General features: G+C 44.6%; 1 protein-coding gene across 4 annotated transcripts in view; it reads right to left on the bottom strand.

Moving 5' to 3' along the window:
• Window positions 1-22,894, bottom strand: part of SLC22A23 (solute carrier family 22 member 23) — a 183,013-nt gene that overhangs the window by 62,550 nt on the left and 97,569 nt on the right. Inside the window, exon 4 of one of the 4 annotated variants that reach the window (XM_045057186.1) lies at window positions 14,128-15,447. The exons of the other annotated variants lie outside the window; for them this stretch is intronic. Coding sequence (XP_044913121.1) covers window positions 15,401-15,447 — 47 coding nt within the window. The 3' untranslated portion in view covers window positions 14,128-15,400. Of the gene's footprint in view, window positions 1-14,127; window positions 15,448-22,894 lie in introns of those variants that run through there. 4 annotated transcript variants of the gene reach the window in all.

Below are 22,894 nucleotides of genomic sequence, written 5' to 3'. Positions count from 1 at the left end.
TCCTGGTATTTAATAAGAAGAAAAATCCAAGAAGAGAAATGACTTCAAACACCAAAACAGCCTCAAGTCCACTGAAATCCCTGCAGTTCAGATCTGTGGATCATTCAAGCTGAGTGAAAGCACAGAGGCAGAGAGTGGTGATTTTAGAAATCATCATCCTTTAAAATTCCACACTTTAGAAATTCCACACTTTACAAATTATCATCCAGGTTTTCCACCTGGCAGTTCCAAAGTAACAATCCTCACTCTTCCTTTTCTCTGGTACTGTCCATGCTTTGGATTAAAACCACACTTATGAACTGATCACGTTTGCATAATTAGATTATGAATATGAACAAATGGAAACCTCCCAGGCTTTGCTATTTGAAACAAGTGTGGCCAAACAGAACAGCCCTAAATTACTTACAGCTCTGACTTCAAGCGGCATGCACTTGGCTCCCCAGATGTCCGAGGGCAATGACTGGTGATATTGTCGTTATTTTATGAGACTGGCAAGCAACCAGGAGTTTCAGGGTTGGGTTCACAGTAAATGGAATATATCTCAGTACGAGTTCATAGTATCATTACTTGTAACATGTAGTAAGAGAAAGTGCATTTCACTCTGTGGAGTAATTTTCCTAAATAGGCAAGAATTATTAGTAACTTAGTCTTTCTAAATAAGGCCTTTCTTTTTTCTTATTTTCTTAGCTTCCCATCTTCTCTTGTTTCTGAAAGAACTTTTGTAAGTTCACAAATACACAAAGAGAGAATAGGATAACCAATCTCCATACACCATCTGCTAAGATCAGCAATGATCAATATTTTGCTTCTCTTGGTTCTTCTGCTCTTTTCTCTTTTAGTCTGTCCCATATTTTAAATCAAATGCTTGAAATTATGTCATTTCACTTCTAAAGACTAATGTATGTCTCTTTAAAAAAGGACATTTTCTTACATAAAGACAATACTGTCATCATATTGGAAAAAATCAATAATAATTCTTTGATATTATTTCCTCTCCAGTTTGTGCTCAAAATATTCAGTTGCCTCAAAAATGTCCCTATGTGGGTGTACTTTTTAAAAATCAGGTCCGAGTAAGATCTATATGTGGCACATCTCTTAGGTCTCCTTCAAGCTAGAAAAGCCCCTCCCCATCTCCTTCTCCGTGATGGCCCGGTTCTGCTGGAGAAGCCAGAGGGGTTCTGGTTTTATGGGATTACTTTCCCATGGTTCCTGATCCCTAAACTGGAAGCTAGACCAAAAGATCTCACTGGACTCAAGTTCAACATTTTTGGTAAGAAAGGTTCCTGGGTGGGTTTGCACTTCACCTCACAGCACCCAGGGGCTCACCTGCTTCAGACGATGTGAAGATTAATCACCTGATTCCAGTGGTGGCCTCTCAGCCTCCTGTCCTGGATTCATTTACCAACATTCTCATTACTGGTTTTGGCATCCTCTGATGATCAATGCCCGTTATCAATTATGTCATTAGGGGGTACAAAATCGTGATGTGACTTTCTAATTCCATCATTCATTGTGCATTTTTTTTCACCTTGAACTATTTTGTAAAGGACTTTTATTCACCAACGATGTCTATTTCTTCACCCAGAAATATAGTTAATTCAGAAGAGGCAGCAGTATATAATCATGATCACTCTGGGTGATGGATAATTTCACCCGTCATGTCACCCTCCCACTGCACTCAGAGCAAAACAACGCCTTTCACAATAACTCGAGACCTCATGTGATCTCCACCCCTCCCTCACCCCTCAGACCTCCTCATCTGCAACTTTCCCCCTCCATCACGCCACTTTGGCTACATTGGCCTTTTGCTGCACTTCTGTTTGTCCCCTGTGCTTGGAGCACCCTCCCTAGAGTCACAGCGGTCTGTCCTCCCTTCCTTTGGGTCTGTGTCCAAGCGTCACCTCATCAGGGAAGCTTTCTGCCTGACCAGCTTATACCGAATAGCAATCCTTACTCCCCCAGTTCTCCTTGATGACTTATCACGCAGGTGAGAGTGTCTATAAAAAGGCTGGTTCTCAAATGTGGACCCAGACCAGCAGCATCAGCATCACTTGGGACCATGATGGACACACAAATTTTAGGGCCTTTCTCCAGACAAGTGAGCAAATCAGAATTTGGGGTTGAGTTCAGCAATCTGTGTTAACAAACCCTGTGGTGATTCTGCTAACTTTAAGAACTCTTGTAGTGGACTTTACAAATATTATATCATTTTACCCTCCTAATCAGCCTATGAGGTAGGTACTATTTTATCATTCTATTTTCAAGGTGACAAAACACAGATTTCTGGGTCCCACGTCTGGGGATTTGGATTCAGGGTCCCAGTATCTACATTTCTAATAAGTTCCCAGGTATTACAGATGCTACAGGTTCAGGGACCACACTTTGCAAGCCAGTGCTCTGAACAATGTAGGCAAAGTTTTATACACCTCAAGCCTGAGATCTCACAACTGACTCTTCCTTTGCAGCATTAGCATATTAAAACAGGGGCACCTGGGTGGCTCAGTTGGTTAAGTGGCCAACTCTTAATTTCAGCTCAGGTCATGATTTCACAGTTTGTGAGTTCAAGCCCTGCATTAGATAGTGTGGAGCCTGCTTGAGATTCTCTGTCTCTCTCTTAGTCTCTCTCTGTCCCTCTCTCTTTCTGTCCCTCCCCGACTCATGCTCTATTTCTCTCTTCCTCAAAAAATAAATAAATAAATAAACATTAAAAAAAATAAAACAAAACAAAGCTACCTTACAACTTATAATACCTGTTGGCCCACTGGCTGTGGCAAGACTGGATGCTTGCTTTTTTCCTATCACCAGACATGTGATTTATTTTCCCTATTGAAGAAAATAGTTCTTCCAATGCCCAAAGGGCAAGGCAGGCAGAGGCACAAAAGACCTGGTGTTGCAAAGAAATTCAACTCTTAGTCTATTTCAGATGAAAGGAAACTCAGAGAACACCCACCAGTGCTGCTGGAGTCAAATGCCAGGCAGATAAGAAACGTGCGAAACTGACCTGGCATGGGGGGGGGGGTGGGGCCTGTGGCAAATCACCCAGTGCTCACCCATTTAAAGGCCTTTAAATTCAATTAGAAAATAAAACACTGTCTGGGTCACACAAAACATACCTAGGGTCAGGGTCTGGCCACTCACTGGCAGCCTGCAGCCACTGAACCTCACCCAAACTGCTCGTTTTATTCAAGGGGAAAGTAAGGTCACAGAGTTAGCTGGTAGCAAAAGCAAACATGAATTCCAAGTCGGGGACTCTCTGGGCTTTACTGCCTCGCTTCTGGAGAATACAAGTCACTTGGATTGCTTCTGGTTTATTTTTAAATGGAGATTACAATAAAAACAAAAATTAAACTTGACGTGCCACAGGGCAGTTAAAATTAGCTTTCTCCCCCTCCACCAAACTGGAAAACCCCCTTGTACTCAATTCAACCTAAGAACATCAACCAACTAAACAAAGGGTCAGATCAGGCCAGCAACTGGGAAGGGATTTTTCAAGAACTAGATCTGTGGTGAGGGGATATACTGGCCAGAAGGAGTAACAAGTGGTTTTCCTCCCAAACCAAGTGCAGTATTCTCAGCAGAAGTGAGTGTGAGATGTTCTAAGATGTTCTGAGATGTTCTAAGTTCCACTGCCATCTTGCCCCAGGGCCATCTTGTTTGTTTTGTTTTGTTGTTGTTGTTGTTCTTTTTTAAGTTTATTTATTTATTTTGAGAGAAAGAGAGAGAGCACTAGCACGGTAGGTCGGGCAGAGAGAAGGAGAAAGGATCCCAAGCAGGCTCTGCACCGACAACGCAGAGCCCAGTGCGAGACTTGAACTCAAGAACTGTGAGATCATGACCTGAGCTGCAACCGAGAGTCGGATGCTTAACTGACTGAGCCACCCAGGCACCCCTGCCATCTTGTTTCTGACAGTTTGCTCTACTTGGTGTTTGACTCTGAATTTCTCATATGTGGGTTGAGGGAGGGGAGGGGAGGAATTTGACACTACAGAGCACTAGTTCTTGGCCAAGTCCGGCCTGGGAAATTGTGAGACAACGCCTCCTCTGTGGCAAAGCCTCTCGTCCTAAGAGGGAACAAAGCCTCACAGGGCACAGCTCTGAAGTCCAATCTAGGGAACTCCAAAGGTCACACGGTGTTCATCACACCCATGTCCTGCTGCATGCACAGTGTGAGCTCAGTAAATAGATGCTGAGTAACATCTTTATAAGCTTCAAGTAACAGAATACTCCTCAGCTTAAATCCCCCACCAGTTTGCCAAACTCTTCCACAGCCAGACTCAAGTTTACTCCACTGGGTATTGCCCTACAGTGACCCCAATTACAGTGGTGTGGCCTCGAGGCAACCATTCATCTTCTTAAACCTTAGTCAGGGGCCTCGCCTTTCCAGGGAATGTGTGCTTCTTCTCTCCTGGAAGTCAGGTGCTTGTCTCTCCTGGGGGAACTCTGTCTGTCCCTCCAGTTCTAGGACGTAGGAGATTATAACACAGCAGACTCCAAGCCAGCCCCTGGGGGAGCACTATGTTCAAGTACTGCTCTGCCGTCTCCTACAGGTGGCTCTTGGAAGCTATGGAGAGTGCACACACAGAGATGTGCAAGTCACTCAACTCGGCAGATGGCAAATGCTCCCAGAATGTCCTCCTGGTCATCCACTCCAGGCCGTTGGAGGCAGAAGACAGAGTCTTCATGGCATGTTTCCTCTGCTACCCACGTTGTTTCTCACTTGGACTGCTACAATAGCTTCTCAAGAAGGTTCTCCCCTAAATTCGTCTGAGAGTGCTGACAGACTACTGACCCTAAAGCATGGCTCCGTTATATTTCACTATTACTGAAAATGCCCAGTCAAGTCCAAATTCTGAGCATGCTGTTGACAGTTCTCTCTGATTTCGCCTTCCTGGCCCATTTCTCTCTCATTCTCTGCTCTCCCTGCATAACTCAATGTGCCGGGCAAATCAGGCCATTCCAAGCCTTAACACTGTGCCCTCCACCCTTGTCCTTCCCAGCTGCCATGCCTCTGTCTACCCACCTTCTAAGGCCCAGCTGTCTCTGCACCTTCCCTGACGGCCAAGCCAGATGCAACCCCTTCCTTCTGGACCCCAGAGCACTCGGCCAGTGCATTCTAGCAGCTCTTACACAGCCTTCCCCTTGTGCGGACACGGGATCCTTGAGAAGGAGGATGCATGCTTGCCCCTCTCTGCGTCCTCCATCATATCTAGCGTTGCATTCAGCACCTGCCAGATGCTCAGTAAGTGTCTGCTGACTTAAAACACAGGAATGAGAGAGGCACAATTTTCTATAGGAGCCAGAGAATCTGGTAAACTAAGGACTGTAGCTTTTTATTAAGAAGCACACTGACGTGAGGGCATGAGGATCCATCATGAGTAGAGCCTGGGAGGGCTCTTTTCACCAAACACAGATGTGATGAGCTTCTCAAAGCTGTTCTACAACAGAAGAGCTTGCAGGCCTATTTGTTAGAGAATCTCCCCCTCCCCCCCCAGGGCTTCCGATGGATATTTACTGACCTCCTACAGTGGTGCTGGGGGTGGGGGACACACGTACCATTTACAGAGGGCTTCTATGTGCCAGTCACTGTGCATGGCACCTTGTATTTTTATTTTTTTTTTCTTTGTATTCTTGCAGGGAAACTCGAAAGTGTGTGATTATGATCTGTTTTGTGCCAATGAATGAACAGGCTGCGACAGGCTCAGTAATGCACACAGATTCATGCACGGTGGGGTGGGGTACTATACACACATCTTGTTTAAATTTCATCTGCACAGCCCCCCTCTTAGGTAGGTGTTAATATTCTTTTCTTTTTTTTAATGTTTATTTATTTTTGAGAGAGAGAGAGACTGCGTGTGAGTGAGTGGGGGAGGGGCAGAGAGAGAGGGAGACACAGAATCAAAAGCAGTCTCCAGGCTCTGAGCTGCCAGTACAGAGCCTCACGTGGGGCTCAAACCCACAAACAGTAAGATCATGACCTGAGCTGAAGTCAGATGCTTAACAGACTAGCCACCCAGGTGCCCCTAGGTGTTAACATTCTTATGTGAGGCTCAGCAAAGTTACTTGACTGGCTCACAAACACACAGCTGGTGAAGGGAAGGGGCAGATTTGAAGCCCAGGTCTCTGTGGAGTCCCAGTGGAATGGTAATAGGAGAGGAAGGCACAGGACTCGGGTCAGTATTCCCTGTGTGCTGGTGTGCACGCGCTCTACAAAGGGGGTAGACAGCCAGAGTGGGAGAAAGGCCCAGCGAGGCCCCAGGCTCGGCTCTGCCTCAGTGACCCTCGAGCACTCCCCTGGGTACTTAGTTTTCTCATTTGTAAAAGGAACGTTGGAGATCTGAGTTTGCCATTCCAAGATATGCCACTTTGGTGGAAAAACTGCTTTGAGCTGAAGGCAGCTGAGAAACATCAGATATAGAAAAACTTCTCGGCCTTCCTTTTTTTTTTTTTTTTAAGTAAAATTTATTTATTATTTCTGAGCAAGAGAGAGAGAAAGAGAGCACACAAGCAGGGAAAGGGCAGAGAGAGAGGGAGACACAGAATTGGAAGCAGGCTCCAGGCTCCCAGTTGTCAACACAGAGCCCGACATGGGGCTCAAAGCCACGAACTGCGAGATCATGACCTGGGCCGAAGTAGGACACTCAACCCACTGAGCCACCCAGGTGCCCCTGCCCTCCTCCTTTCTGCCTAAAGCAGGGCAATACATTTGCTTTTCTGAAGGTGTCCCCCTTTCCCTTTCCTGTTCCAGGATGAGGAAACGAGATGACTCTTGTCACTGGAGATGCCACCAACTAGAGTCCTCATAACACAACTCTCTGAAGTTGCCCTTATCTCCCATTGCTTTCCTTCCCCCACATAGTTACATCTCCACAACTGACCAATCTTAGAAATCTAAACCCTTTTTCTTTTGCAGGTAACCTCTCCATCTCCATATATTATTGCTATTATCGCCTCTTGTTAAAATTATATATAACCTCTCAGAGCTAACGCTTCTTTGGGTTTTCACTTTATTTTATGTGAGACCTTATGTACACACAAAAGTTACAATATTAACATCAAATAAAATTTGTCTTTTCTCCTGTTAATCTGCCTTTTGTCCCTTTAACTTACATGGCCCCAGATAATTGAATCTAAGAGAGTAAAGACTTTTCCTCTCCTACAGTTGCATTCTTTTAAGTTTTATTTATTTTGAGATAGAGAGTGCTAGTGGGGAAGGGGCAGAGAGAGAGGCAGAGAGAATCCCAAGCAGGTTCCACACTGTCATTGTAGAGCCCGATGAGGGGCTTGAACTTACAAACTGTGAGATCACGAACTCTGAGCCAAGGTCGGATGCTTAATCGACTTAGCCACCTGGGTGCCCCTGCATTCTTAAAATTGTAACATTTTATAATTGTGTGATGATTTTTTTTTGGTAATAATTATTAAAAAGGAACAATGTTGAGAAAGAAAAGTGTGTGTGCAAAAAAAAAAGTGTTCAATTGTACAAGAAGATGTAGACGTTTGAATTTTCTCCTTTTGTCTGAGAATATTGGCTCTTTCCAGCCCAGAGTGCTATTCCAGCAAGAATGATAAGATAGAGAATAAGAGGCAAGAGAGATATCAAGGTAGAGGCTTCAGGGGGAGAGCTGCAGGGAGTGGGGGTACAGGAGGGCTTAATAGAGAACATGAATCCCTAAGCTGAAACCTAAGAGATGTGGTGGCAGTGGCACATAATGGGGTGTGGAGAGAACACACAGAGAAAGGGAGGGTCAAGGGAGAGGGTAGTCGGTCATCCCTTAGGTGACACAATGGCTCTGTGGCTATTATTCCCATCACAACTCAAATCCATGCCAGCTTCCTGCCTGCCAATCAGGGTTTCACATCTCTTAAAACTCCCCGCCAATTCTGATTAAAAAGAAAACTAGTATACTTTCCCCTGCCCTCCCCATGCTATCCCTAACCCAATAATATAGCACCGTGTGCACAGGCCTTCGATGGAGACAGATGATGATCCGTCTTCAAAGACTGTGTCAAGCTTTGCTCTAAAGCTTTTTGTTTCCTGCCCACTCCCCAGTGCAGCTGAGTTCCCGAGCCCTGGCCCCATGCCTCCTGGGGTGAGAACTTCAGCTTTCCAACTCATAATGCTTTCGGATATATGCCCAAAGGCTGGCCTCCTGATGTAGACAGATGTATGGGATTAAAAATGACTGTATCCACGAGAATCCACCTTCTTTTTCTTGCTTCCCCATAGGCTCTCCTACAAAAACAGTTTTATCCAAGCGTGACAGACTGGAGAAGGCAGTGGAGAGAATGGAAGCTTTGAAGTTGGTTGGACTTTCCATCTTCCACTTAGGTACCAAGTGAGTGGCATTAAGCAGGGTACTTCGTGTACTCCTGTCTCTCTTATGAAATGATCATAGGTACCATCTGGAAGAATGGGAGCAAGAATTGAAGAAAATAAGTGATAGTCCCTTGACATAGCACATCAGTATAATCCAAGGACATAGCTCGACTGTGGGCTGGCCAGGGGGCCTGTTCACAACCATAACAGGCTGTGACAAAAATGTCCCTTTAGTTCCAGGTAACCATGATATAAAAGAACTTTTGTAAAAGTCTCTAACTCTTGCAAAAGCTGGGGACTTTTTGCATAAGAATGGCAACTTCCAAAATGACTGGATTTCTAACCACAATATAAAGGCCTTGCTAAATGATCTACTGTGTAAAGGGGGAAAAAAGAAAAGATTTCCAAGGTCCTACGTGAAAAAGGATGAGACAATTGCCATAGCAAATTTACAGAGCAACAGAGTGCAATTCTTATGGAAAACAGACAGGGGTTGACAGAGAACACACAGCCCCACAATGTGCTGAAAATGGGAGAGCAGGGAGATCTCCTCAAGATATTTGTGGATTTTGATGGAGATCCACTTGGAACAGACACATTTAGTAGTTGGAAAAGCAGAAATGGAGATAATATAGGTCTGGAATATTTATGTTTAAAAGGGCAGTGTTTTCACACTACATTCTTTCTTTAGGGGGAAAGCTGAGCGGTCAGGAGGCCTGTCTTTTATGTTCCGTGTGCACATGGTCATTAAAATCACATTTTGCACGCAACAATGCCTTCCGATCATTTTATACTATTGAAAACGGCCTGCTGTGAAGTCAGGGATTATATGGCTCCTGTGAGTGCTTGGTTCTGAAAGAAAAATGTTCAGAACACATAGTATTTTGTGAAGAGAAATACTCTGCACATTAATGCCTTAGACAGGCTGGCCCTATTCTCAAATGCTCTTCCCAGTGGGATGAGCTTCTCAGAAAGCATTCCCTCATATTGAGTTGGGAGGAAAACCTTAAATGCAAAGGATTTAAAGTTTAGAAAAGTTACTCCACAGAAATGTGTTGTTTTTGTTGTTCAAAAGATGTTATTCTAGAAGTCTACCTTTTATATGGCCCAAGGGGCCATTTGGAAGTTGCGAGGGCACACCTGATGCTCATGTTTGGTAAGACAACTGTCCGACCTCACTGGAAAACTCCTTTGGTGGGTTTGTTTTGTTCTCTCTCCCCCTGTCCCTTCGGCCCAGGACATAAAAACACAGAAGAAGCCATTCCATTTACAGCACTTTGGAGGTGATGCAGCAGTCCCTGGTTAATCATTTCTGCGGTATCAGACGACATTCACATGGAAATGCCACCACACAAAACACTCCCAGACTCTGGGGGTAAATGTTCAGCCAGCACTTCTGACTCATGCTGGGCTGCCTTTGACAAAGTTGACAGAAGAGAAGGAGGCAAAAGAGCAGAAACCAAGTGAACAATTCATTTACCATCTATGAGACCAAAGCCATGGCTTTCCTGCCAGAGCTGGGGGTGGGGCAGAGGGAGAGAAGCCGAAGCCCCGCTTGGCCACGAAATACAAACGGAGAACAGCTCCAGCCCATGCCTCACCCTCCCCATGCCTGGTTTGGGGAAAAAAATAAAATTCGAGTGATGTGCTTTATGCCAAATAAATAACTGAAGTAAACACTTTCAACGTTTTTTATTTATTTTTGGGACAGAGAGAGACAGGGCATGAACGGGGGAGGGGCAGAGAGAGAGGGAGACACAGAATCGGAAACAGACTCCAGGCTCCGAGCCATCAGCCCAGAGCCCGACGCGGGGCTCGAACTCACGGACCGCGAGATCGTGACCTGGCTGAAGTCGGACGCTTAACCGACTGCGCCACCCAGGCGCCCCAAGAAGTAAACACTTTCAAAGAAAAGTTAACAGTTTTTTTTTTAAGTCATATAACTAATTTCCATGTACTTCTCTCATTTCATAAACAATTCCTAGGGCCCAAGTGATTAAACATTTATATATTTTAAGTTTATTTGTTTTGAGAGAGACAGAGCAGTGGAGGGTCAGAGAGAGAGGGAAGAGAGAGAGAGAATCCCAGGAAGGCTCTGTGCTGCCAGCTGCAGAACCTGACATGGGGCTCGAACCTGCGAACCATGAGATCATGACCTGAGCCGAAACCAAGAGTTGGGTGCTTAACTGACTGAGCCACTCAGGTGCACCCAAACTTTGGTTCAGGGAGACAGGAGGCAATCTGACTTGTGGAGGTAGGAAGATCATCTAGATTTAACAATTCCGAAGCTAGCATTTTCTTCCTTTAGGTAAATAGTGTCGGTTTAAGTGCTAGGGGTGTCAGAGTGAAAACTTATTTTTAGTGACCATTTTGTTTCAAGCTGATGAAAGAGGACTTTGGCACCTGCATTCTGTTGTCAGTACTTTCTAACTGATTAAGTTCTTCATTCCTGCTCATCTCTGAACTGGGGCAGAAGACACCGTGTTCCCTGTGGGAGCCAAAACTACCCCCTTGAGCATCAAGGGCTGTCCTGAGCCATCAAGACCCCTGTGACTGATCCCACAGCCACCCCACCTGACCTTCATGGCCCACCTGCATGTACCTGCCCATCTCTGTCCCACATCTTCCTGACTTAAACCTGCTAGGATTGTCAGTACTTTGGCAACAGTCTTTGAGACTCTAGTCCACGTCCTCCCAGTGTTGGCCTCATGGAAATAAATTCCTTTCTTGCATCATGACCCCTCATCTCTCTGCCTGTGGATTTTGTCAGTGGTGAGTGGCCAAACCTAGTCCATCTGGGACCCCCCCCGAGCCAGATGCTCCCACATCCCTGTGCCCCAGCTACAGTAGAGCTCTGAATTTCAAATCAACTCATTATGGTTTGATATTTCAAGGATATATATCTCCTTATCATAATTCAACTCTTTCAAAAAGTCTTTGTGTAGTGTTAAAAAGAAAACCACAGGCCCAAAATGGAGTCATTTTTGCCAGGCCAAGTCACCAAACTGGGCCTTAATACCTAACCTAATTGCAGTTTCAACCTCCCCCAGAAATGTGGTCTTCACCATTGAGTCTGGAATTTTCTGGTCACACCAATCAATCTGTCACATGGGCCCTCTCCATCCCCCAAAGGAGGATGAAGTAGTCCACCTAATAAGACCCCCAGCACTTCCCCCTAAGGGAAGGTGACCTTGCCTGAAATAATTCTTTTTTTTTATTTTATTAAAAAAAATTTTTTTTTTAACATTTATTTATTTTTGAGACAGAGAGAGAAAGAGAGAGCATGAACAGGGGAGGGTCAGAGAAAGAGGGAGACACAGAATCTGAAACAGGCTCCAGGCTCTGAGCTGTCAGCACAGAGCCCGACACGGGGCTCGAACCCACAGACCTGAGATCATGACCTGAGCCGAAGTTGGATGCTTAACCAACTGAGATACCCAGGCGCCCCAACAATTCTTTGTTCATTTTGCTAATCTCTTCCCTGTCCCACCCTTCTTCCTATAAGCTTTCCAATTTGTACAACTCCTCAGAGCTGCCCTCTACTTGCTACATGGGAGGCTGCCTGCATCACAAATCAATTAATAAAGCCAACTAGAGCTTTAAAATTTACTCCGTTGAATTTTTGTTATTTAACCGTAGCTAACAAACTGAAATAAACCAAACCCTAAACTTAAAATGGAAATTCAGAATGAAGTACAGCCCAGAAACCATGCAAGGTTGGGCCATCCTGGGTCATTGCCTACACTTTTTGATCTTCCTATATGCAGAGGTCCCTGAAAACAGTGCTTCTTGAAGTGTGGGTTCCTTAACCCTCTGCATCAGACTTCCCTGGGGCCCTAGGCCCAGACCTACAGTATCAAGATACTTTCGGGGTAGATCCCCAGAGGCCAGAGTTTAACAGGGGGCCCAAGAGGTTCTGATGCACATTAAAGTTTGAGAACTTTTGTCATCAAGTGTCAGCAAAATTGCTGGGATTTTCCATCCATCACAAACCACTACTGTACAAAGAACACCTTCACCTGTTAGTGTTGGGGAGGAAAATCTTTTCTGTATCCTCTTAGATTCAATCACTGGGGCCTGTAAATTAAACCAACAAAAGATTAGGAAGAGAAAAGACAAAGTTTGTTGGTGAACGTGTGCTTGCAAGGGATCATAAAGAAGGTGGCTCAAAGAAGTGGTTAGAATTTAGGGGTTTATCTACCATCTTAACATGGGGAGGGAGTTAGGATTTTAACAAACAGTAAATGGTGGCAAATGACTGCAAAACAGATGAATGAAAGCACTGAAAGGCGAAGTTTGTTTTAGTAAAGTCTATGTAAGCAATTTCTCATCTCTGGTGACAGGGTCACTCCTCTCTCTGGTACAGGAAGCTTCTCTTAAAGGAGGATTTATGACAGTTGAATTCTTTTGGAAGGATCTGCTTTCAGGCAGTAAAGGGAGCACAGAGAAAGCCTCGTCCTGCATCTATCGATTCTCAAATGTCTTCATCTCAAAATAACCCTTATGCCACAGTGGTATATTCTGGACTCCTTCATTAGCAAACACAGTCAGCTGCATCCCTGCATTTAGTCCTAACCATATTCTTGTCATGTAAACAGGAATTAATCCCATTTTACAGGGTGGTCCCAGGAGATTGGTTACCAACTAGGCATCAGGTCATATGGTTTATGATATCCAGAATTCAGAGCTTTTGATTTTAAACACCATATTTATCCTTTCAGAACAAAGCAAACAACACATCCTCCAAACACACTAGCTTCCTTTTAGTCATGTCTTTTCAATAAGACTAGCACAATTTATCACCAGGACTGTTAACAAGACCAGCCCTTAATAAACTACGCTTATCAACGAGGGCTCTATCCAGTGTTTGCCGAGACATAATTAAACACTCAGCAACCAGTCAAATGTCTAAGGACCATAGGTTGCTTTTGAATTGTCCATCTGCTTCCAAACATAATGACACTGATTGATGACCTCAGGGACTAGGATGCAGTTAAACCTAGTGAAGAGCTAATCTTTGTCAAACACTAGTATCTGCTAGAGAGTAGCTCTTACCAGGAAGGGAACAAGAGGTTTCATCTGGAAAAGGACAAGGAGAAGTACAAGAAGGCACTGGAAGGAACTTACATTCTATAAATATTTAGGATATTATTTCCTTTGGTAAATTTTAGACTGGTTCATTAATTCCTAATAAGCCTTTAAGAGGATTTTTTTTTCCTAAGGAATGATTCACAAATTAGAATATACAGCCCAGTCTCTGATAGCACTGAAGGACTATCCTGGTTTTTGCAGCTTTTTCTTCCAGAACTGCACCTGTCCACTATGGCAGCCACATATGGCTATTTAAAATTAAACGTAAATTTAATAAAGTTGAAATTAAACTTAAATTTAATAAACTTGAAATTAAATAAAATTTAAAATGTAGTTGTTCAGTTGCACTAGCCACATTTCAAGTATTCTATTAGACAACACTGATCTAAACTCTGATGTTAAAGTGTCAAAGTAAAGACATTTGCAAGAAAATATAAATACAAAGGTCAAATTGAACTTGAATTTTTTTCACATCATGAAATATTTCAAATACAGTCGATCCTTGAACAATAAGGGATTTAGGGGAACTGACACCCTCATGTAATTGAAAATCCATATATAATTTTCGACTTCCCCCAAACTTAACTATCAGTAGCTTATCATTCACTGGTAACATAAGCAGTAAATTAACATACATTTAAAAAAATTTTTAATGTTTTTAATTTATTTTTGAGAAGCAGAGAGAGATGGAGTGTGAACAGGGGAGGGGCAGAGAGAGAGGGAGACACAGAATCCAAAGCAGGCTCCAGGTTCTGAGCTGTCAGCACAAAGCCTGATGTGGGGCTTGAACCCATGAACCACAAGATCATGACCTGAGCCAAAGTTAGACACTTATCTGATTGAACCACACAGGAGCCCCTAATTAACACACATTTTATGTTACATGTATTATATACTGTACTCCTACCATAAAGTAATCTACAGAAAAAATGTTATTAAGAAAATAGTAAGGAAGAGAAAATACATTTACATTAATGCATTGTATTTGTTGAAAAAAAAAAACACGTATAAGTGGATTCACACAGTTCAAACCTGTGTTGTTCAAGGGTCAACTGTATAATGGAAAAAGTATAAGAGATAATAGAAAACATTTGGGTGTCCAACATTTGGCTTGGTCAAATCTTTCCATTTGTCATCTTCCCTCTCCCCCTCTGCTTAAGTGAGGATAAGAAATAAAACACAACAGATATAGAAGCCCCCCTGGACCCCTTAAATGAATCCACTAAATGTTCTACTGAAGAGTTCAAAGCATACAAGCAATGGTGTTTGACACAACTCTGTGGTTAAGATCCTGCCTGGACTCTAGAACCAGACTGCATGGGGGTTCTAAGTTTCCTGGACAACTAAGAACAATTCTAGAATGTTTGGAGTTTCTTTGAATGTTAAAGCAAAACTAATTTGAATGCAGGGAATGATTCATAAATATCCTTCTTCTTGAGGTAGAAATGGCCAGCACATCTTAAAAGAACCAATTTCAAACTTTAAGCATATTGAAATAAGTAATCATTATGCAATCACATACCCCTCCCTCAATATCATAACCTTTGATCTTTATAAATAACTTCAGGAACAAGCTTCTTGCAAGCTATCTGCCAGCTGCCTCCTTAAAACAGAATGAAGGTGCTTGTGTAGCTATAAGCAAATTCACAGGAAGCACTGTTTTTTTTGTTTTTGTTTGTTTGTTTTTGTTTTGCTTTGTCTTTAGGCAGCTCTGGGAACCTGGGTTGAGGCGGCCATCTCTGTACTCTTGGTAAATCATTCAATAAATATTAAGTGTCAGGAAACAAGGGGACCCCTCACTGAGTAAGCTTCCATTATACAAAGAAAATGGCTCTTTATCGTCCAATACTTGACAAAAGATCCATTGCTAAGTCTGTAATAAATATGTCCCTCATCCAAATGTGATGAATGCATGGCTTGGTCAGAATTCTTTACACTCTTCTACTTTAGTGCCACTTCTATTATGTTCTCAAATCCAGGAGAATCCAGGCATCAGCGTTTGGGGAATGAGCACGGAAGGGTTTCAATGGCCACAGAGACTTCAATGATGGAGAAAAAAATGCGAAGACACGTGTTTAGTTTCGTGCGGTCCATCTTTACTCACCCAAAGAAAATAGTTTCTTAGCAGGAAACCACTCACTTTTAAATTATAAAGAAAGTACACGTAGCCTAGATTTCTAAAAACATGCCATCTTTCCCAGGATAAGAAGTGGGACTTGTATTCACACAAATGCGAGGTGGCATGGTCCATGTGATCTGAGCAGCTGACGACAGTAATACGTTCCCATTGCTTAGAAACCCCAAATAATTGTTCTGCCCCCAAATAATCATTGTAAAACCGCCTACCTGATGGTAAACAGATTTCAGTTTTGTTCTTGTTTTGTATTTATAACCTACTATACATACAGATGAGCCTTTCCCTTATTTGGGGGTCTCTTATTCTCTAAAGCATGTAGTCTGCTGTAGGCTTCTTTGGTTTTGGAGAAAACACCACATGACCCTGAAGGGACATGGAACCCAGCCTTGCTGTCAGCTGCCCTGGGCTACTAAAGGGCTTGTATCCAAGCATGTGAAGTGTTTCACGGGTGCCTGGCTGGCTCAGTTGGTGGAGCACAGGACTCTTGATCTCGGGGTTGTGAGTTCAACACCCATGTTGGGCACAAAGACTACTTACAACCTGGGTGCAGTTCACCCTGGTACCACTGAACCTCTTCTGTGCTCCAGCTGCTCAAAGCCAGAGACGGGCTGCTGTCCTTTAGAGGCACGGACTCCCCTCTGGTACGTGAAGGATGCCACCGTGCCCTGCCAGCACTGTCTTCCCTCTAAGTTCCAGTTCTACATCTCTGCTTCTCAGCTTGCAAGTTTCTGCCGTGTTGAAAACCCAATACTCAACATCTGAAACGAAATTGCCCATTGTCCCTGCCCTCCTCCACAGAAATCAACTCTTCTGCTGACCTCTTATATCTGTTAATGGCACACACACCCCTTCACCACCCCAGGTGAGAGGTGGGGGCCTCTTCCTCCCCGTCAGGACTCTGTCTTTGGATCCAGCAAGATTTCTCCCTACAGATCTTAGATCTGACTGTCCTCCCCATTTCTGTCCTACTGCTCCAGCTTAGGTGGGTCCCCTTCTTCTCCCCCTCCAAATCTGCCACAGAGCTTACAAGATCATTCCTTAACCATCAAGTTGCTATTGAAACCCTTCTGCTGGCATTCTACTCCTATAGTCGTTAGAATTCCAGCACCTCCTGTGACTCTTCTAGCTGTGCCTTCCCACCACCATCCAGGTAGCGCACCTGAGTGGTACTCATTCCCTTACTGTCCTGCCGATGCCTTCTGGTCTATTTTCTGTGGTGCCATTGCTAATCCCAGTCCTCTCATTAGAAATATTCTGGGGGTGCCTGGGTGGCTCAGTCAGTTAAGTGTCCAACTCTTGACATTGGCTTAGGTCATGATCTTACAGTCGTGAGATCAAGCCCTGTGTGGGATCAAGCTCTGCTTGGGATTACCTCCCTCTTTGTCTCTCCGCCCCGCCCCCCCCCCCCCCAGCTCTGCCCTCCTCTGCTTGTGTGCACATGCGCATGCTCTCTCTCTCTTTCAAAATAAATAAACATTACAAAAAACATTCTGCCCTTGCTGACCCCCAGGACAAATGCTACTCACCTTCTAAGATCTAGCTTAGAGTCGTAGGACCTGGTGAAACTGTCTGGGGTCAGGACATACATTTGACATAGGGCACATGTTCCCTTGTAGCTTTTAAAGAGCAACACTCACATTTTAACTTCAAACATTAAGACACATAACAATGCAGGAAATTTTGAAAATATAGGTTAAGTCTACATTAAGTGAATCACCAGTAATCCAAATGCCCAGTGTTGATATTCCAGAACATTTCCTCTTCATCTTTTAAAGAGTTACTTAAAAAACGATATTGGTTATAAGTTTGCTTTCCTTATTTAGCATGACATTGTAAACATTTTCTCAAGTCATTAAATATTCCCCTAAAATATGGTGTTTCGTGAGTGTGTGAGGTGTGACTGATGGCTACATCATTAATGACCCTACCCATTTCTTCACTGCCAGACACGTAACTTCTTCCCATTTTGTATGGTCATTTTATCTTATATGTATATGTATTTAGCTCCTAAAATGCATCTTAACTTGCGTCAGGGTCAGGTCCTCCTCCCTTACTTCCTGGCAGTCCCCCATGATGTAGTAAAAACTGACCCAGCCCCAGATAAAGGTCAGTTGGTTGACTGATTTAAGTGTTGTACCTGCTAATGTCTGAGCTTCCCCAGATCTTACTTCTAATAGCAGAACTGTATGTAGAGTATGGAATTCAACTGCAGCAGAAATACCTGGTCATTTCCCCGCCTAACAGGAAGCAAGACCCAACCACGGCATGAACTCCCCAAGGGCTCGGATCTCTGTTTGGGTCTCCTGGATCTCCCACACTGTTTCTCCTCCAGCTTCCCCTCCTCAGTAAGAAGCACCTATACCTGCTCACAGCTCATGCTGGAGACCTGGTGATTCTTCCTGACACTGTCCTCATTCTTCCAGCCATCCCCAGGCCACATCTTCTCCCTCTCTGCCTGTCCCCATGCTGGGCTACTCTGTTCTCCCAGCCACAGGACATCTGGGGTTGAAGCCTCTGCCCAGATGCTCTTCTCTTCTCCTGTCTTTCCCCTTGCTAGCCCTCGAGGTCCCTGTGAGGGTGACATGTCCTCAGAGAGCCTTTTTTTTTCCCTCTGTCCCCTCACCTAAAATCAGTTCTTCCGTGTTACTTTAAGTCACCCTAGAGTCCTCCTTCATAGCACTTGTCCCACCTGGGGGGCTGATTATCTGTATAATCAGATATAGATCTCCATCCTGTCCTAGACCTAAGGGCATACCATATCACATCTTTAACACTGTATCTCTAATCCTCCTGAACATTAGAGGTGTTCTGTGCTTGTGGAAGGAAGGAAGTGGGGAAGGGAGGGAGGAAGTTGCTTTCTGACCACTGCCCAGTACAACTACTCCAAATGACGGGGTCCTAACTTTAAAGCAAAGCCCAACCACCATCTTCCCTGGAGCAGGGGTTCTATTTTCCATGAGCTTCCGTTTTACCTGCCTACATCTGCAAGGGTGTGCTCTGGCTGATTTGTGGCCATTTGCTTCGAATGACAATACCAATCTGTATTTTATTCATCTTCCTCTCTCATGATTCTGTGTTGAGGCGGGCCACTGCCTGGTTTGCTGACTCCCATCTGTCCCATCCATATAGGACACTGGCCCTGTTGACAGAACGACACACCCTGCCATTCTGCATTTACTAACTCAGCAATTCCTTGAGTGTCCACCATGTTTCAGATACTGAGCTGGGTGTGAAGCTTTCCTCTACTCCCAGGACCTGCCTGCCCAACATCTAAGGCTCGACACCTCACTACATGTCTACTCACTCCAAATCCAATTGACAAACTGCACGGGGGACAGGGGGCTTCACACCTTCCACCTAGGGAAGATTCCCTGATCAAGGACCTTACAACAAGGGTCCTTGACCATGAGGAGATAATCCCTCCCAGCCAACCTACAGGTCAGAAGCAGTTACCCAAAGGTCAGGGCAGGGGAGAAGACATCTGGTGTCAGTTAGAGTCTTTGTTCTGAAGGGGAAGCATCCGACACTCTTCCCTTCTACCCTGTACTTCAACCTTCATCACCATCCTGGAAATAGAAGCTAATCTTTCATTATCCCTTCAGAAGAGTAAACATTTCTCCCCTTGGGTAAATAAGAAAGCCACAAAGCATCATCTCAGCCAGAGAACACGGAAGCATGACTCTCCTTGTGCTTCAGCCAGCAACTCCTCTCCTCCCAAAAGCTCCTAGATGGAGTGTTTCCCACTCATCGGCCAGAAGCATCCAGCTGGCCTCAGGGCTATTCTCCCTGCTCCTTTTATGTCCCCTCTGTGGAGGCCTACAGAGCTGAGGAGGCCCAGAGGCCTCTAGGGAGGCCGTCCCAAGCACCAGGAAGCACAGGGCTGAGCTGAAGCTTCACACTGTTCAGTTTCCAGACATGTTTCTATCCCTCACTTTTTCTTCTTCCTCCCCACTCTCATTTTCTAGAACTGGTCTGAGAGGCAGGAAACTAATGGTCCATCTCTCCTTCCCCCTCCCCCATCTTACCAGCTGGAACACTCTTCAGCCCGACTGACCCTGACCACCAGAATGCAAAGCCGCAGTCCCAGAGAGCCTTAGGGCCCCTGGAGTTCCTGGAACCTTCTCTAGGATGTGGATGACCTCCAGGGCATCCCCTGTGGGCCCGGAATTATTATAGTGCCCAAATATTCCTTGCTTCCTCCTCCTCCACCTCCTCACAGCCTGGCTTGCAGTTAGGCTAACAGTTATGGTTGGCATAAGTTGTTTTTATCAGATTAAAATGCACCATCCCTCTTCCCACACACAATTGTGTTTCTGTTTGGTGAAGAATACTGAATACCCAACCAAGTGCTTTAAATATCACAGAGTCTGGGGCGGCAGAAGAGCAGAGAGCTAAAGAAGGATTCTTAGAACTGCTTAGAAAGAAATAAAGCATGAAAGTAGGCAATTTCTTTCATGTGCAGTGCCTCAACCAACTTAATATCATAAGCATAGATATTTGCTTGTTGCTGTTATCTCTCTCCAACTACAGATCTAGGAGAGAAAATCGATGTTGAGTCTTGACTGCTCTGACACATGAAGTAAGGTGACCACACTCGCTTCTGTCCCTCTTGTTGGCTAACAACCTGAGCACTCTGTTGATTCTGACTCTTTATGTTCCTTGGGGTATACAAAGTCTGGGGATGGGGAGGGCCACGGCTGACATAAAATTCTTTCTGAAAGCTCAACACAGTGACCCAGTACATTTAACTCTTACTATGTGTGATGCACTAAATCCTTTTCTTTTTCTTTTAAGATGCTGAGAGGACCCCCCAGATGGACTTCATAACCCACAGATGCATTAAAAAATTTTTTTCTTTTAATGTTTATTTTTGAGAGAGAAACACACACATAGAGCATGAGCAGGGGAGTGGCAGAGAGGGGAGACACAGACTCTGAAGCAGGCTCCAGGCTCTGAGCTGTCAGCACAGAGCCCGACACAGGGCTGAACCCACCAGCCGGGAGATCATGACCTGAGCCAAAGTTGGACGCTCAACCGACTGGGTCACCCAGGCTCCCCTTGACTGATTCGTTCTGAACTGTATTTTGAAAATACAGCTTTAGAAGGCACCTGAGTGGCTCAGCCGGTTAAGCCTTTGACTTGATTTCAGCTCAGGTCAACATCTCACCATTTGTGAGTCTGAGCCCCGTGCCAGGCTGTGCGCTGGTGGCTTGGAGCCTGCTTGGGATTCTCTCTCTTTCCCTCTGTCTCTGCCCCTCCTCTGCTGGCACTCTACCTCTCTCTCTCTCAAAATAAATAAAATAAACATTAAAGAAATAAAAATAAAATAAAATATGGCTTTAGAATAGGATTCAGAATCATCGCTTGGCCTTTTGGTTAAGATCAAATGTCAAGTAGAGCTCAGGAAACTATGACCTGTGGGTCAAATGCTGCCTGCGGCCTGTTTTTGCACAGCCTGCTGCCTATTTTTATTCAGCGTGTGAGCTAAGAATGGTTTTTACATTTTCAAGTGGTTCAAAACAACCAAAGAAGAATAATATTTCTTGTGTGAAATTTATGTGAAATTCACATTTTAGTGTCTGCCAACAACGTTTTATTGGAACACAGCCACTTTCATTCACTTGCAGATTGTGGCTGCTTTCACACCAGAACATTGGTGCTGAGTGGCCGTAACATAGCCTGTACAGCCCAGGTGGCCTGATGTACTGAGTTTTTGACCTTTTACGGAAAAAGTTTGCTGACATGTGTTCTAAGGCTATGTTAGGTGCAGACTGGATTATCTGATTAATTTGTCAAATTGGTTTTCAGAGCTAAGACGTTCTAGTTTTACTTCAGCTTGTAACAGAAAAATCAGTAATATCACTTGAAGAAAGCAAATAATGATTTTTATTATGAGAACAGTCCTCAAGGAGGCTGAGCTATCTTCATATCAGAGACAACACAAATGGAATTTCTCAGGGTGTGGGGGAGATGGCCATGCTCACGTATTCCGAGGGCAATGAGCTAGCATCATCAAAGGGCGTTTTAATTTTTAATGCTCTTCTCTTATTGAGGCATTTCATTTGTGGTGGGAGAGAAAGATTTTTAAAAAGCAATCCCTTTTGCATTTTAGTAACTTACAAATCATGAGCCTGCATTTCCTCTACAAGAAATACAACCAGGCTGATTAGAACAAAGTTCACTTAAAATTCAGGAAACCAATGTCAGCTGAAAAGTACCCTCAGAATAGTTGCAAACAAAGGCATCGTAAAAGGCTAATGCCATTTGTATAGAATTACAGGAAAGAAAGTGAGAGCTGGGGAGGCCCCGCAGCTAAAGCCTCGGCTTTTGTGAGGCTCACACGGCATAGAAAAGAAATCTCCCTGTTAGCATCACAGCACATGGTTCTTTGTCCAGTGTAATCAGAGTATGGTGGAAAATGCTGGGGATTTAGCCTCTTGGGGTAGAAAAAAGGAGGGGAGAAGGAAAAGGTGAAGGGAAAAGTAATCTGATGTTATCACTCATGCTGGCAGAAAGAAATCTCAAGATTTTATGGGGGTGGGATGGCTGAGGTGGGCAATGGACGACAAACCCTGGGGTTTTGTCTGAGAATGCGAGGCCCATGTGCAGCCTTCGCCAAGTGTGTATAGTCAGAACTAATGAGCAGTCACTGCGGCTGAATAAATGGCCCTTTCTTCCCTGACCTCCATTCCCACCCAACCCCAGCAGCTCTAAAAACCTCTCCTCTTTGCCTGTCCCAGCTTCAGCCCGAGAACGTACCACTGGCCACTTTGAAGATTCACCACCTCTCTCCCAAACGCCCCCCACTTCCCATAGCAGCTGGCCTAATGGAGGCCATATTTCTGCTATTTGGTACCAAAATGGTAGCCAAGGAGACTTGCTGCTTCCTTTTGGACAGAGTCAGGAGACCAAGGCTCTAATGTATTCTCATTAGATATGCATACTCCTACCTGGGCAGGATTAAGGAATAAGGAAAACAATGCCAAGGCCTGTCCCGTGCTCTGCAGATGGTGGGATCCCCCTGAGGCAGCCCTGGTTCCCTCGTGGCCTGGCAAACAGGAGAGCAGGAAGGAATGCTCAGGGTTGATGATCGCCCAAGGCCCAACTGGCAGGGCTGCTCCTTCCCAGATGGGTGAGATCAGAGTGGAGGGGGAAGCTTTCTCCAGCCTCCCTCTGCTGGAAGGTGGGCAAGAAAGGCAAAGAACAAACCTGGGCCTACAGGGACCACAGAGAAGGGCAGGTTATGAAAGGAAAAGTGTCTCTTGTCTTTGTACCCTGCCAGGGAAAAACTAAACACACACACACACACACACACACACACACACACACACACACACACACACAGTGAG

The sequence above is a fragment of the Felis catus genome, chromosome B2 (genome assembly GCF_018350175.1).
Source record: "Felis catus isolate Fca126 chromosome B2, F.catus_Fca126_mat1.0, whole genome shotgun sequence".
Classification (NCBI taxonomy): Eukaryota; Metazoa; Chordata; class Mammalia; order Carnivora; family Felidae; genus Felis; species Felis catus.
The sequence above is the reverse complement of the archived record's forward strand: the minus strand, read 5'-3'. Positions and strand labels throughout refer to the sequence as shown.